The sequence below is a fragment of the Branchiostoma lanceolatum genome, chromosome 10, assembly GCF_035083965.1.
Source record: "Branchiostoma lanceolatum isolate klBraLanc5 chromosome 10, klBraLanc5.hap2, whole genome shotgun sequence".
Lineage (NCBI taxonomy): Eukaryota > Metazoa > Chordata > Leptocardii > Amphioxiformes > Branchiostomatidae > Branchiostoma > Branchiostoma lanceolatum.
The window spans coordinates 1,495,818-1,511,881 of NC_089731.1; the positions used below are offsets into that span (position 1 = coordinate 1,495,818).

At 44.3% G+C, this 16,064-nt stretch overlaps 2 protein-coding genes across 2 annotated transcripts; both read left to right on the plus strand.

Moving 5' to 3' along the window:
* The first annotated feature begins 200 nt into the window (after positions 1–200).
* Positions 201–8,845, plus strand: LOC136443806 (malignant fibrous histiocytoma-amplified sequence 1 homolog). Its single transcript, XM_066441170.1, has 8 exons — positions 201–433; positions 1,887–6,217; positions 6,481–6,582; positions 6,977–7,027; positions 7,396–7,646; positions 7,804–8,068; positions 8,351–8,539; positions 8,649–8,845. The coding sequence occupies exons 2-8, from the start codon at positions 1,906–1,908 to the stop codon at positions 8,843–8,845; spliced, it is 5,367 nt and encodes a 1,788-aa protein (XP_066297267.1). The 5' UTR covers positions 201–433; positions 1,887–1,905.
* A 181-nt stretch (positions 8,846–9,026) lies between these two features.
* Positions 9,027–14,505, plus strand: LOC136443615 (uncharacterized). The gene is made up of 9 exons (XM_066440928.1): positions 9,027–9,286; positions 9,433–9,710; positions 9,856–10,370; positions 10,759–10,878; positions 11,299–11,549; positions 11,832–12,096; positions 12,673–12,930; positions 13,464–13,669; positions 14,174–14,505. Exons 1-8 carry the CDS (start codon positions 9,035–9,037, stop codon positions 13,502–13,504), a joined length of 1,980 nt encoding a protein of 659 aa, XP_066297025.1. The 5' UTR covers positions 9,027–9,034; the 3' UTR covers positions 13,505–13,669; positions 14,174–14,505.
* The last annotated feature ends 1,559 nt before the right edge of the window (positions 14,506–16,064 follow it).

The following is a 16,064-nucleotide window of genomic DNA, read 5'->3' on the forward strand; positions in this document are numbered from 1 at the left end:
GCCGCGTCCCTACACTGTTTACACTGAAAACAAACCCCAGACGCTGTTGTTGCTGTTCCCTTTGAAGTCATGATCAGTGTCGCGGTGATTGACAGGTCTGCACACGACAGGTACGCTCGCCATGACAACGGGACAACACCAGGCACAGTTACACCTGCCGTATTGTGTAAAAAGGCGGACTGACGCGCGGGGCCCGCAGTTGGGTGATCGACCGGCGGGGCCCTAGGCCCAGGCCCGATCGTGCTCCCCCCGAGTCAATGAAGGCTTTCCGGATGGTCCATAGTAGCTGCACAGAGACAATAACCCTAGAAGGGTAGCAGAGGATTTTTTGAAGGACGCGGTGTACATGTCTTCCTGTGGAAGAGAGAAGTTACCGTCAAAGTTCTAAGAAGGGAAAACCTGCGCAAGTTCATCATCAACTGCTGACATAAACGTGAGTTCAAACATTTTTTCTCACGTAGCATTCTTTAAATAAAATAATCCATATAACGTTATCAGTATTGGGCTTGTGGTCTAGAAATCTTTAACAAAGACTAAGTGTTTTATAGATCAACTTTGCTTTACTGCATTCAAGCACGGATAGTATTACACGAGTCGAGATAATAGAGCAACAGTTTGCCGTGTACCTACAATGGGCCCCACTATATGCAAGTGCACCAAGCCCCAACACCTGGGAATCTATAGATCTTCATGGTATCTAATTTGTGGGTAAGTGCAAATACTTTGCTATAGTCCTCATTTCCGAATGGTTATGACTTTTGGGTAGCATATATCTTTTACCCACGGGGAAAATAATGTAGGCTTGACTTTGGCCCCTTTTGTTTGAAACCCTAGTATTCATGTTTGTTGGAGCATAGATAATTAGATAACCTTTGCCTAGAAGCTTATGTTTTCGGTGCCATTTGTGGGTGTGTTTGTGGGTGTGTTTTTGGACATCATAAACTTGTAGATGGATTTTTTAATATATTTGGTACATGTACATTAATATTTGGGCAGGTCTCTGGAATTATGGACGACCTGGTGGGTTTCTATGGTACTGCAGTAGAGTGTCTCAGCTTTTATATCTTGTGTTCTAGAAATATGCTATAGTATGGGCAGGGCACTTGAGCGGTAGATACATGTAGCTCCTAGGCTAAGATAGAAGTCACATTGGTTTTGGCTATTCTCCAAGCAGAGGTTTCGGTTGAGTGGGGTAGGAGTGTCCGCGGGATTTTTTCCTGTAAACAAGCTTTCTGTAACAAGATAGTACATTCAGGATTAGGGGTGCGGACGTATGTTATTTGGTAGGAGAAAATCATTAATGTACATATATATGAAATTGAATTATACGAGGACTTCATTTACATATTGGACTATGCATGCCTGTAGCATTATTCATGCAAATTAGATCCTGATTTGCATAGTGAGAATCTAATTACGTCAACAGTTACTGAGCTGTCAGGCTACAAAAATCATGATAATTCGTCATCACCTTCTCTTTCAAGGTCTGGAACAAAATCGGCCACCGCAGATACAGGGAGGGGGGGGGGGGGCACACATACAGCAAGTACTCTGTCACAAGAGCTATCTACCATTAAAAGCTCACGCCCATAGCATGTCCAGAAAACCATCAAAAGCCAATTGGAGGACTTTTATTGAACTTGACCTTTGATTTCCCGACCAGCTACCCGCAAACGAAATACACAAAGATCCATACATACCATCTCGTCCGGCTGTTCACAAACAAACACACACACTGCACCCAAATTATGTCCTTCTCGGCGAAGGTACAAAAAAGTTATGACACCTAATGTAGCAACTATGTATGGGATGTATGATACATTACAAATGGTATTGGACCGGTGTGATAATGGTCATCATTAAACACTCTAACTTTTTTTTCACAGAAATTCTCAAGATATCATCATGGCTTCGACGTCAAGCTTTACAGACAAGGTGAAGCCGAAAGAGTGGGATATAATGGGGAAAAAGACTCTTTCGACACTGGACTTATCTATGAAAAACCTAAATCAACTGCCCAAGGAACTTTTCGAACTAAAGGAATTAGAGGCCTTAGATTTGACAGGCAACAGGAACATTGATGTCTCCAATGAGCTGATCAAACTGACCAACCTGAAATTGTTGTGTTTAGATGACTGTGGCCTTAAGACAGTTCCCGCTGTCGTTACGAAAATTCCGCAGGTAAAAACACTGATCCTCGGTAAGAACAAGAACATCACACTGCCGGATGAGATTTCTACTCTCATCAGCTTAACTACTCTGGTATTAAGGGACTGTAACTTGGACACGCTGCCACCAGTTGTGCTGAAACTATCAAACTTACGGGAGCTGGATCTAAGTGATAATCCGATTTCCTTGCCAGATGAGATGTGCAGGCTGAGCAAGTTGAAAGTGCTGAAACTAGATAACTGTAATCTGACCACCGTTCCACCGGCAGTACTGAAACTCCCCCAGCTGGAGGAACTGGACCTCAGCGGGAACAGGCGGATCCACCTGCCGGATGAGCTGACCGGACTCACCAACATCCGGGTACTCAAACTACGGAGAACAGGCATGGTCACAGTTCCTCCGGTAGTGTGGAGACTGACACAGTTAGAACGGTTGGAACTGTACTGCAACCCGATACAGACGTTACCCGCGGAAGTTGAACAGCTCATTTACATGAAACACTTGGGTCTGCCAGACTGCCAGCTGCGCACACTTCCACCTGAACTGTGGAGACTGACACAGTTAGAACGGCTGGACCTGAGCGGGAACCCACTACAAATGCTACCCGCGGAAATTGGACAGCTCACTAACGTCAAACAGTTATATTTGTGCATGTGCGAGCTGTACACACTCCCACCTGAAGTGTGGAGACTGACGCGGTTAGAAGAGTTGGATCTGAGCTGGAACCCACTACAGACGTTACCAGCGGAAATTGGACAGATCACTAACGTCAAACACTTGAATCTGTCCGGCTGCCAGCTGCACACACTCCCACCTGAAGTGTGGATACTGGCACAGTTAGAATGGCTGGACCTGAGCCATAACGCACTACAGACGTTACCAGCGGGAGTTAGTCAACTCACGAGCGTCAAACACTTGGATCTGTCCCAATGCCCGTGGCTGCGCACACTTCCACCTGACCTGGGGCAACTGCCACAGTTAGAATGGCTAGACATGAACCATAACCCACTACAGACGTTACCCGCGGAAGTTGGCCAGCTCACTAACATGAAACACTTAAATCTGCTCGACTGCCATTTGCACACACTCCCACAAGAAGTGTGGAGACTGACACAGTTAGAAGAGTTGGACCTGAGCGACAACTCATTACAGACGTTACCCGTGGGAATTGGACAGCTCTATAACGTCAAATACTTACGTCTGTCCAACTGCGAGCTGCAAAAACTCCCATCTGAAGTGGGGAAATTGACAAAATTAGAACGGTTGGACCTGAGCTCTAACCCACTCCTGACGTCGTTACCCGTCGAAGTCGGACAGCTCACTAGTATCAAGTACTTGGATTTGTCTGGGTGCAAGCTGCACACAATCCAATCTGAAGTGTGGAGGCTGACACAGTTAGAAGAGTTAAACCTGAGCTCTAATCCATTACAGGCGCTACCGGCGGCAGTCGGACAGCTCACTAACGTGAGACACTTGAATCTATCCCACTGTTACCTGCGCACACTCCCACCTGAAGTGTGGAGACTGATACCGTTAGAAAGGGTGGACCTGCGCTCTAACCCACTACAGACGTTACCGGCGGAAGTTGGACAGCTCACTAACGTCAAACACTTGGATATGTCCTACTGCAGCCTGCGCACACTCCCACCTGAAGTGGGGAGGCTGACACAGTTAGAATGGCTGGAGCTGAGCTTTAACCCACTACAGACGTTACCCGCGGAAGCAGGACAGCTCACTAGCATCGAACGCTTGGATCTGTCCCACTGCCAGCTGCACACACTCCCAGCTGAAGTGGGGAGGCTGACACAGTTAGAATGGCTGGAGCTGAGCTATAACCCACTACAGACGTTACCCGCGGAAGTTGGACAGCTCACTAACGTAAAACACTTGGATCTGTCCCACTGCCAGCTGCACACACTCCCAGCTGAAGTGGGGAGACTGACACAGTTAGAATGGCTGGACCTGAGCTCTAACCCATTACAGACATTACCCGCGGAAATTGGACAGCTCATTAACGTCGAGCAATTGGATCTGTCCGACTGTCAGTTGCATACACTCCCACCTGAAGTGGGGAGGCTGACACAGTTAGAATGGCTGGACCTGAGCTCTAACCCACTACAGACGCTACCCGCGGAGGTAGGACAGCTCAACAGCCTATCATCTCTTAAAGTCCATGGAAATCCACTTATAAAGCCACCAGCTGAAATTTGTAATGAAGGCGTCGGTGCTATCAGAGAATACTTTGAAGAAATTGGACGCTCAACGGAAGATGCATCCATCCGTTTGAAAGTTGCTGTTTTAGGACAGATGACGGCGGGAAAAACAAGCCTTGTACGGACGCTACTCAGTGGTGCTCCAAACCTAACATGGCCAGAGGACCGCACACATTGTGTAGAGATAACTCAGTGGGCACCTGATGACAACATTACGTTTGAAGTGTACGACTTTGGCGGGCATGATGTGTACCATCTGACTAATCAGTTTTTTTTTACACAAGGCACTTTGAATTTATTGACAGTGAATCTCCAAGCTTACAACTGCACGGCACAGAGTTACACAACAGACGTGGGGTTTTGGCTTGACACACTGAACGCCCGAGTGCCGGGAGCGATGGTCACAATAGTGTGTAGCAAGACGGACATGTGCAGTGATATAGAAATAAAGCAGAGGACCAGAGATATCCGGGAACGTTTCACGCAGCAACATGACATCTGGAAACGTACTATTAAGCAGGAAATAAAGAAGTTGGAAAATGCTGTGGTGGCCAAAGAAGGGGCTGATCATTGGGAAGTAAGACAGCAGTTAGAACGTACCCGGCAGCTCCTGACGCGCCAGTTGCGGCTTACAGGTGTGTTCTGCTTCAGTTCGGCAGAACCAACATCTGGGTTGGACACACTATGGAATCACATACTGGAATCAGCAAATAAAGCGGAACTGTTCCCAATACTTCGGAGGGTCCTACCGCGGACATGGGTGGAATTTGAACAGCAGCTGCGCGACTTGCGTGACAAGGGGACTGGGGAATACGAGTCTGCAAAATCGACTTCTCATGATAACCCAATACGAGAACAAAGTCAAAAGACTAATTGGCTGACGCGGGAAGAATGTCTTCAGCAAGGACAGCTTGCAGGTCTCACGGCGGACAGACTGGAGCCAGTGCTGTCTTACCTGCAGCATGTGGGAACCATCCTCAGGTACACGGACATACCGGAAGTGGAGGAGTGTGTCTTTCATGACCCCCCTGCTTTAATAGAAAACTTTAAAGACTTGTTTCATCATGATGTCGACATCCTTTTCTCGAGAGCAGATCCAAAATTAGAAAATTTCACCTCTGCCCAGAAAGATTCAATCAAAATAGACCTACGCGACCGCGGACTAATCCAGAAAGATTTGATGACATGTCTGTTGCAAACAAACACCAATCATGACATTGTCACAGCACTGATGCAACATTTTGGCCTGTGTTTTGAGATACAATCTGATGAGAAAACAGCCCCTGGTGGGTACATAATACCTTGGTACTTGCCCAAACAAATGCCAGGAGAGTTGAATAGCGTATGGCCAGAAGATATTCAAGAAGAACAGGAACAGCTACAGCTGATGTGTGACATCAGAGGATTCTGTCCCCGGGGACTGTTTCAGAGGTTCAGTGTTGGGATCCATCCACTTATCAAGGACAGGACAGACTGGAAAGACGGAGTCACAGCCTTTAGACAAGGCTATCGCATCATGGTGTGTTCCAAACCTGTTGCAGACGACACTTACATCACCATGGCAACCAGAGGCAGTCTTGACCAGGCAGATGAGATGTGGGGCGTGGTCCAACCACTGCTGAAGGTGCTGGTCCAGCTGCTGCAGGAGTGGCCAGGTGTGCTGTACTCCCTCCACGTCACCTGTGCGCACTGCATCAAGGCAGGACTGGACAACCCGCACCAGTACGACCTGAGGGACCGGGCTGCAGATGACGGCCGTCACGTCAGGTGTCCCAGGGTCGAGCATAAGGCATCAACTTCAGCAGATCTTGTGTACAGACTAAGCGAATTTGATGGTACTTTTCTGCAATTCTATCTATAGATATATAGCCGTATAACCGTGACGCACTAGCTTGAATAGTTTATTTACTGAGATGATGATCATAGTCATCTTTTGTAAATTGGTTTTCGACATTTAAAAAGGAAAAATATATTTTTCAACTTTCGATATACGAGGTTCATTGTCCATCTGAGAGATATTAGTAGACTTAACAGTTATGAAACTGAGAACTTACAAGGATCTGACACAATTCACAGATATCCTATTTCTCTCTCAAAGCAAGCAGTTGGCCTCAAGCCCAGAGCCAATATCGTGTGTTCGAAAGCGGAGCAGATATCGACAGAGATGACCAAGAGGAAGAAGTTCTCGGGTCTTTAATAGGTTAGTGGATATTCAATATTTATGATGTCTTATATTATCCTGTATGTACCGCAGAAAAAAGACTTTTCGTTTGGATTGGTATGAAAAGTTGTAGAAACAATTATAGCTTAAGAGAATCGGGAATCCTTTGAAAAAATTAAAACAATTTCGTTTAAATACAACAATTGAACAGCCTAGTTTGACCTGTCTTGTCAGCATCTCTATTGGTTTGACCAGCAAGGTGTCAAAAAAGCTTAAGCCATAAATGATTAGCACTGCGCCAAATTCTCTGCAGTGTCTTTTCTGTTGGTAAATGACATTGAATAAAACGACCTTTTAGCAGTAGATATCGTCTTAGCTAGTCTTGAGTTTGACTTTATCTCGGTGGAGTACATCTCTATTGTTTTTTGCACAGAAACAGTGCAGACACAACAGGCATCAAAAGCTGATACGGGAAATCTCAAAGGTATGTAATTTCTTAACTGTCATTCGGGGCGCTTGCATTCCTACAATGGTTGTAGGCTGCTGTGGGGCAGATGTAGACTAGTGAGATTGTTCATTGTTGATTTTATAAAAATGAACTAGTTATAATTAGTCACGAAAGTTTATGTCAAGCTGATAGCTCATAGAGCGCTGCTTACAAACGTACGCAATTCATGATGTCCAACAACGAATGGTGCAGTTACAGTACTGATGAAGGTTCCATTGACGTGGCCTGTAACAAAAAAAATGACATTCATGTACCAATATGCAAAGAATTTGTAAGAGAAAGGGCACATGTTTTCTTATCCATAGCCTAAGCAAATGACGAAATTTCTTCTTATTCACTTTCAGATGAGCTTGGGCTGTTAAGGTGGCAATTGACAGAACTAACAATAGATGACGACGCGCATGATGAAAACTACATTAAGTTAGTCGCGCATGTATCGGAGTTGGGTCTGACGTTCCGGGCGGAGGTACTAGGAGACGGAAACTGCATGTTTCACGCCGTGTCCGACCAAGTTCTCCGCACGGAGGGAACAAACATCAGTCATCTACAGCTGCGTGAACAGGCAGTCGACCATTTGAGGAGGAACCCATGCAATGTAAGTCAACTAGAAACTGTACTTCCAAAGCAACATAATATTAATTTGCACAACACTATCTTGACACGAAACATTTTTTTCGTTAAATGGGACACATCAAGCCCTCAATGGGTATATTAAGTAGGAACAACAGACATCCTAGTTTATAATGTTTCAGTCTCGTGGCGAACATCTTAGCGATTTCATCCCAAACCAAAGCTGGGAGGAGTACCTGGACACCATGTCACGTGACGGGACGTGGGGAGACCATGTCGTCCTACAGGCCATGGCGGACATGTTGGGTCATGACGTCACCATCGTGTCCAGTGTAGAAGCGGATAACTACGTCACAGTCCTACATCCCCAGTCAGGGTTTCCACCAAGGGCTGCGCGTTCTCTGTTGCTGGGGCACTATGCGGAGAACCACTATGCTAGTCTGGATGGTAAGTGATCGTGATTGGCGTTTATGCAGCGAAAATGTGCTTCAATGTAAACTAATTTTGCTTTCATTTGTTTGTTTCATTAGCAAAATACGCTGAGCAAGAGTTTGGAGACATTGTATCCCAACGAAATGTTTCACTTCTGCAAATAACTTACACATTTTCACGTCATCTATTGAAGGTTATGAACAGCGGTAACTGTCGTCCACATGTATGCAATTACTATCATTCACTGCTTAGATGAATTTTGGTCCTTTCAAGTTTATAACTTCTACGGTGTAAAAGAACAAGCCTTGCATGCAGCCGGTACAGTGTCCTCCTACGCAACCACCCCTGAACCCTGCTCGGAGCCCACCGCCACTGTTCCTGTGGAATCCAGCACCCCCGCCACCTTCTATGTTGACCAACTGGAACCAGAAAACAAGGTCGACATGGAGCGAGACTCAGGACAAGCACCACATGGCAGAGAAACTGGTGAGCAACTATCGTCCACATGTATGCAATTACTATCATGCACTACTTAGATGAATTATGGTCCTTTTTTATAACTTCTACGGTGTAAAAGAACAAGCCTTGCATGCAGCCGGTACAGTGTCCTCCTACGCAACCACCCCTGAACCCTGCTCGGAGCCCACCGCCACTGTTCCTGTGGAATCCAGCACCCCCGCCACCTTCTATGTTGACCAACTGGAACCAGAGAACAAGGTCGACATGGAGCGAGACACAGGACAAGCACCACATGGCAGAGAAACTGGTGAGTATGCTGACCGATATTTCTGAGACACTGAACTAGAAAAGCACGGTAAAACGATATCTGACCTTTGATGATCAAAATCAGGTAGCTAGATACATTTCTCATTTGACAGGTGACAAAATTTCATTAATTAGATATAACAATAACTGTTGATGTTTATAGTTGGAAAGGTTGTTATGCACATATTCTGTGGCTCTGCCATATGAATTCAGAATATGAAAACAATATTCTGCACGTTTTACAATGATCTGTTTGAAAATGTGTACTTGCATTTCATTCAAACTCAAGGCTTCTCTGTCATTTTCAAACGAGATATATCAGGTCCAGAAGATCTACAGTTCTTCGAAGTTGCTACCATCATCCCCCGGTTTGAATTAGGACCACAAGGCTGTACTATTCTTGACAGTGGAGCTACACTGGAGTTCCCTGAGGGTTGTGTTAAAGAGACGTGTTTCATCTCTGTCGAGGTATATTCTTCTACATGAATCTAGTCTAGGAAGCTATGGTACACTGCTCATACTTTATCAGCAGCATTCAATTATTCCTGTTCATAGTTAAATGACTTTGCCTTATATATCATACCGTCATTTCTATCACTCTTGAATACACACAGATCGAAGCCGTTCCTGTTAACCAAAACGTCCGGGCCAACTTCACGGCCATGTCCGCCGTCCTGACTGTGGAGCAAGACTTCCCACAGCGGTTCCTCCGGCCGGTCACCGTCAGGCTGCCCTGGGTCTGGAAACAGCCTGGACGGGGCCAAGAGGAACCGGAAACAGGAGAAGCAACGGTGATCCTTCACCACAACAGGGAGAATGGGTGGACAGTCTTCCAAACAGATCTACAAAAGGAATATGATGGTGTCGTCTTCCAGACGGACCACTTCCACAGGTTTGTTCTCATAAGCGTCATCCTAAAGTTCTTATCCCATTACATGACTGTGTAATTGTATCATCCAATTTTGTGCTCCATTCAATGGTCCACAAACAACATGAATTTGTTATCTTTGATAATTCTTTCCTTTGTATATTTTCAGCTTTGTTGTAGCAACATTGAAGACTGTATGCCCTAACGCTGTCACACTGTGGGATTTTTTCTGGAACGGCTACTGTGAGAACAAGGTGTACCTCATCCTCTCCCCCGACAAAGTATACATGCAAGGCAATGTAGATCCTGTGTGGTCTTTTGACCTGCTTTGCGTGCACAAGTTAGACGATGAGAAAGACTTTTTTAGCAGCGGCTATGCTCTCGCAGTCAAACAACGGATTGTCATGAACAACAGGGAGAGAATACAGGCTAGCCTCCGGGAAGGATTCGACTTACTAATAGACCCGCGCGCCCTTTCGTCCCTGGAAGATGGAATAATCTTTGATTACCCTCCATCAGACAGAAACAGATACAGTTTGCTGGTAAAGAAAAAGGAGGACGTGTCCGACAAAGATGTTTACATAGGACAGGTCAAGTACGAGAGACAAGACATGTGGGGGAACTTACAGCAGAGTGCATCTAAGATCAACGATATGCTTGTGTGGGCCTATCCTCGTTCACAAGGTGAGACTATCAAGCTTCTCATCCAACAATGCCATGCTTAGGTTATTCTTGCCATGGCACTGTTGATCAAGAGGAAATGTCTACGTTTAAGTACTAGTAATGCATGCCGTTCTTGTCTAGATAGAATGGTTAGGGTACCTATGGTATTCATTTTGACCTTGCACTTGGGTTAAAGCAAGTCAAGACAGGGCCAATGGCATAAATTTTGCTGTAATGCGAACAAAAACACACACAAGATGAGGGATCTCGCGATGATTATGCCACGAAGGTGGTAAAGTGTAACTTTGGTGTGAGAATTTCGTCACGTATCAGTCTTCCCCTGGTTTTCCGAAGTTAATCTACAACAAGGATTTTAGTGCTTACACTACTTATTTGGGTATTTTTACAGCAAGTAACCAACATTTGAAAAGATCCCTAGACCGAGATGTTTTTGAAAGTCATCCAAAGAGGTTCAAAGCATGGAGAGAAGACACAACTCGTAGTTCCGATGACGCCGCGTTGTCAAAAGGTAAGTGTTAATTTCCCAACATCCACGTTTTAAAATAGATGCATGTCATTAGCCACACCAAGTTCAGATACCACTGTTTAGACCTCAACTTGGCAAGTATATCATAATCAATGAATATTCAATGTTTAAAACAACATACGTCAACACCTTTGTCACCATCCCAGTCAATAGACTACACAAAAAAGAGGCCCCAGAGACCAGACGTAGGTGGTTCTTATAACTCTCGACGAACTTGCACCATACCAATAGCAGCAGCATATCACATCCCAGCATCTCCTTTTAATTGAATGTTGATATAACAGCAAACGCTATTCTGGAGGCCAACTTCATTCAAAGAAACATGGTTATACGTTAGTTTTCCTAATGAATATAGTTTTCACAAGTGAAATACCTATTACTTGATTTTTTTAAAACTTTCAGATCAGCTTCAGGTGTTAAAGCATCTATTAACAGAAGTGAAATTAAAAGACAACGAGCACCTCAAAAACTATCCCAGACTAGAGGCTCACGTGTTTCAGTCGGGCCTCACGTTTCGGGGCGTGATACCCAAAGATGGAAACTGCATGTTTCACGCCGTGTGTGACCAAGTTTTCCGCACTGAAGGAAGACGCATAACTCATCTAGAGCTTCGTACACAAGTGGTTAGCCATTTGAGGACGAATCCATATAACGTAAGTTTACTGACGTTTGGAAACCACTTCTTGTTAGATTGCTATATCTTAGCATGTTGTGTGCCCGAGGTTGCATTTTTAAAAAGCCAGCACATCAAATAGTTTACTCTTCTTGTGATTTAACAGCCTATTCATACAAGGCGTTTTGAAAACATTGCCAATGAAGTGTTTTCATCGTAAAACAACAACACATCAGCAGATTGCAGAAAATACCGAGCCATGCTCATTTTAGCCTTCGTTATTGTTGTTTTCTCATTTTGTGGATGTATATCATGCCTCCAGGTTCGTGGCGACCATATCGGTGTCTATGTTCCAAACCAAAGCTGGGAGGAGTACCTGGACACCATGTCACGTCCCGGTACTTGGGGAGACCATGTCGTCCTACAGGCCGTAGCGGACATGTTGGGTCATGACGTCACCATCGTGTCCAGTGTAGAAGCGGACAATTACGTCACAGTTCTACATCCCCAGTCAGGGTTTCCACCAAGGGCTACACGTCCTCTGTTACTGGGACACTATGCGGAGAACCACTATGCTAGTCTAGATGGTACGTGTCTATGGAAAATATTTTTATTATTTTATTATTTGAACAGTTACACTACACTGGCTATACCCTTAGGCAGCTTGGATGACCAAACGCTTAGGAAACGTGACTTTACGGAAAAGAAAAATTCCAGAACGTTTGTAGCTCCCTCCGTCTGTGTTCTAGTTGTTGATCACTAGTACAGATAACAGTCACTTTTTATCATATCCATCGTGCCAATTGGACTTGGTTGGGTCGCCGGCGCCGTTGACTGCCTTTTACGACATACGTTTTGACGTATATCAACATTTGTCCCTACCTTGAAACATACTAGCACCTATCATAGTGTGACATGCAGTGCTTAATAGCTTTCAATTCAGTATATTTGACACGGGCATATATGTACTAAATGTATTTTCTTATAGTTTTTCTTTGCGATCCATAGCTTATCTAAACGAGGACAAATCATCCATACATGATCATAGTGTAACTCATTTCCTGCTATCGACAAATTTTTTTATGAAATATATTATCCTTGTGGCATTGTGTTGTACTATGTGCGATCGTCGAGCAATAGAGTTAATTCATTATCTCTTTCAGATGTCAGTAGGTACTTCCATCACATCAAGGAAAACGTGACTGCAGAATGGAAGGACCTGGCTTACCAGCTGGGGTTCAGCCGGCCAGACGTTGACACCATTGACGAGAGAAACAATAACTACAAGTCTCGCTGTCTGGACATGTTAGGGGAGTGGCAAAAAGGAAAAGGAAAAACAGTCACCACTGAAGTTCTGATGGAAGCTTTAAAGGATTTAAGGCTTTTGAAGACTTTGCACGATCTGAAGAGGAAGTATCCAGGTAACATGCCACTCAATCACTACTCAATTTACCAACAAGCTTTCGATTAGTTCTCTGGTCCATCTCAAGTTGATTTGACCCGAAGCCTACGTCATCTGACCTTAGCAGAAGTTTGACTTGAGGCGGACAAGGGGTCTGGTCGAAAGCTTGTTGGTAGGCGCCTTACTATATGTGTAAGGAAAAAAGAGAGGAAATTGATTGATATGATTAGAACACGTTTCGTTTTTTTTCCTCAACCAAAGTACATGCTGTTAGCGGTTTTTGATACTACCTGTAAATATTAACCTGTGGCTTCATATACATGTAAGGAAGATATTGCTAGCAGATGGGAGGCAAATCCCAAACCACATTTCGCAAAGCTGACATTACACAAAAAGTAATTTCACAATTCCACAGTCCGCTAGGGATGAAATGTGCAACTACCTTTAATGATGATGTAACTATCAATCGGATTGCGTCTATGTCATGACCCCTGTATTCATTGTATTCCTTGTATATACAAAAGGGTTTTTACATACTGTACATTTGCATAGAACTTGACAGAGCTACCACTGAGCAGTCTGCTACGAAGTGAATGCAAAAAGGAGTGGATGCAGGAGGTCCTTTACCACGACACGCTGCAGATATCCAACATCTACTACAACAAACACGGCGTGTGATTTCGACTGATCATGACATTAAAGCAGAGTTGGACACCCCGCACCAGTACGACCTGAGGGACCGGTCGCCAGATTCTATGGTATGTATCGATGTCTCTACCACTACGTGGTTGATGATGTTTCTGCAACGATCTCGCAATTAGCATCAAGCTTTATCATGACATATCAGGAGAACAAATCATGACAGCACTACTTTTGATTTAGTAGACACGTTGTAAGATTAGGATGATAAAATCTCGATATTCTGTTTAAGCTATTTACTTTTGGAACAACATTACCGCGAGGAAATTCAGAGCCAACAGGATGTGCTCAGAAGCAATCAATTTGATGAAGATACGTTTCTGTTCTAAGTTTTTTTTTTTCGGGCCATAATCAGAAGTTTTAGTAGAGATCTTGTCGGTTATTTGCGATGTTTTTTTACGTAATATGTACTTCACAGCATACACCATATTGCTACCTATCTACACAATTACCTATTTATGACATTTACGAGTTACCTATCCACACTTTCCTATTGATGACAGTAACTTAGCCCATTTAGCACACCTGCGACTATGAACAATATCTTCCTGTTGTCTCCCCAGGTCAACGCTGAAGTGGGAGACTTCCATTGACCTTCAATCAAGAGTACAAGCAGTAATCGGAAAGACACCTACTTCTTCCCCGAGGCTGTAGTTGATCGCTATATTCCATCATATACAAGCTTCCTAGCTATGGGAGTGGCATATACATGCAGCATGATGCTGCATTTTCTTTGCATTTTCCCAGCAGTAGAGACTTTGATACAGAGTTGTAAAAGACATGACATTCCAACTCAATGGAGAAAGATGTGAAACGAGTGAGTGTTTTTTAAAGATGCTGAATTATAGAACTTTTGTCTCTGTGATTAAGATCAATAAATATTTACTCGAGTTCAGAGTGGAGTTTGTTTACTTAATTTTTCTTCCGGCAAGTTAGAATAAACGGTCAGCAGTATCAGTGCACTGAATGACAAGATGTTGTGCATGTGTTGATTTGATCACCAAGGACAGTTCTGTCGGCTTATGTGTGAATGTGAGTCAGCACCAAGGACATGTCTGTCCGCCTATGTGTGAATGTGAGTCAGCACCAAGGACAGGTCTGTCCGCCTATGTGTGAATGTGAGTCAGCACCAAGGACAGGTCTGTCCGCCTATGTGTGAATGCGAGTCAGCACCAAGGACAGGTCCGTCCCCCTATGTGTGAATGTGAGTCAGCACCAAGGACAGGTCTGTCCACCTATGTGTGAATGTGAGTCAGCACCAAGGACAGGTCTGTCCGCCTATGTGTGAATGTGAGTCAGCACCAAGGACAGGTCTGTCCACCTATGTGTGAATGTGAGTCAGCACCAAGGACAGGTCTGTCCGCCTTTGTGTGAATGTGAGTCAGCACCAAGGACAGGTCTGTCCACCTATGTATGAATGTGACACCAATACAGGCTACTCATTTAGTTTTCGTGTCTCCTATAAGTAGTGCAATGTTGAGCATCCTTGCTTGTAGGAAGCCTTTTACTCAACTTAGCCAGTATTTTCCTGTGCAAACTAGCTATTGCATGTTTAGTATAAACAACTTTTAAATCAATGCTTTGTCGTGCACAACGACTTCCAATATTGGCTCCCAATAGTTATGTAAGGCGCCAAGAGACCCAGAAACGCATCATTGTACTTGTCATTGTTTTCGTAGTCGTACTGAGAAGCAAGTTCTCAGGCAACAAACGTGCCTTTGACGACCATCCTGCCAAGGAAACGCTATGTTAATCATCTCTTTAGCATGAGGGGCCCAACTCCATTTAGGTTTTAGACTCAAATGTAGTGGAGTGACAATTTGACCAAACGTCAGCTAGCCCCGCTAATATACACATTAAGAACAAAGTCACACCTACTATTTCACACACCATGGTGTTTATTAGTAACGCTGTACGAGAAAGGAGAAGGGACTAGGTGAGTGTAAATGTTCAATCTGTCACTTTGGTTCTCCTATGACGCAGTGTTTCTGAGGCCTACCCCATATTCGATTAAATTCCACGTTGTGAAGTTTTCTGTGTTTATAACTACGTGGTGTGACGAACTCAGTCAACATGCAATGTTTGGTGTCAATAGCATGTAAAGTGATTAAGCAGCATGGCGGAAAGCCTCGGTCACACAGACTTTCTTGCTGTGAAAACAAACAAACAGACCTGACACTGCTACTGTGGTCCAATGTGAAGTCATTAGCATGTTGAATGACAGATTTGCACGCAACAGGTAACGCTCTATGGGAAATGAGAAGGGACTGGATTAGTGTTAATTTCCACACTCTCTTTCTTATGCGAAACGACATCTCTACTGCAAAAAGCTGGGTGAGGGCGCATTAACCCAACTAGACTGTTTTTGTGGCTCTCCACGACTGCATTCCAAGTTCTTAAGTTTAATTTGTTTATAACTACGTGGCCTGACGAGCCCAGCGCTATGCAGTGTTC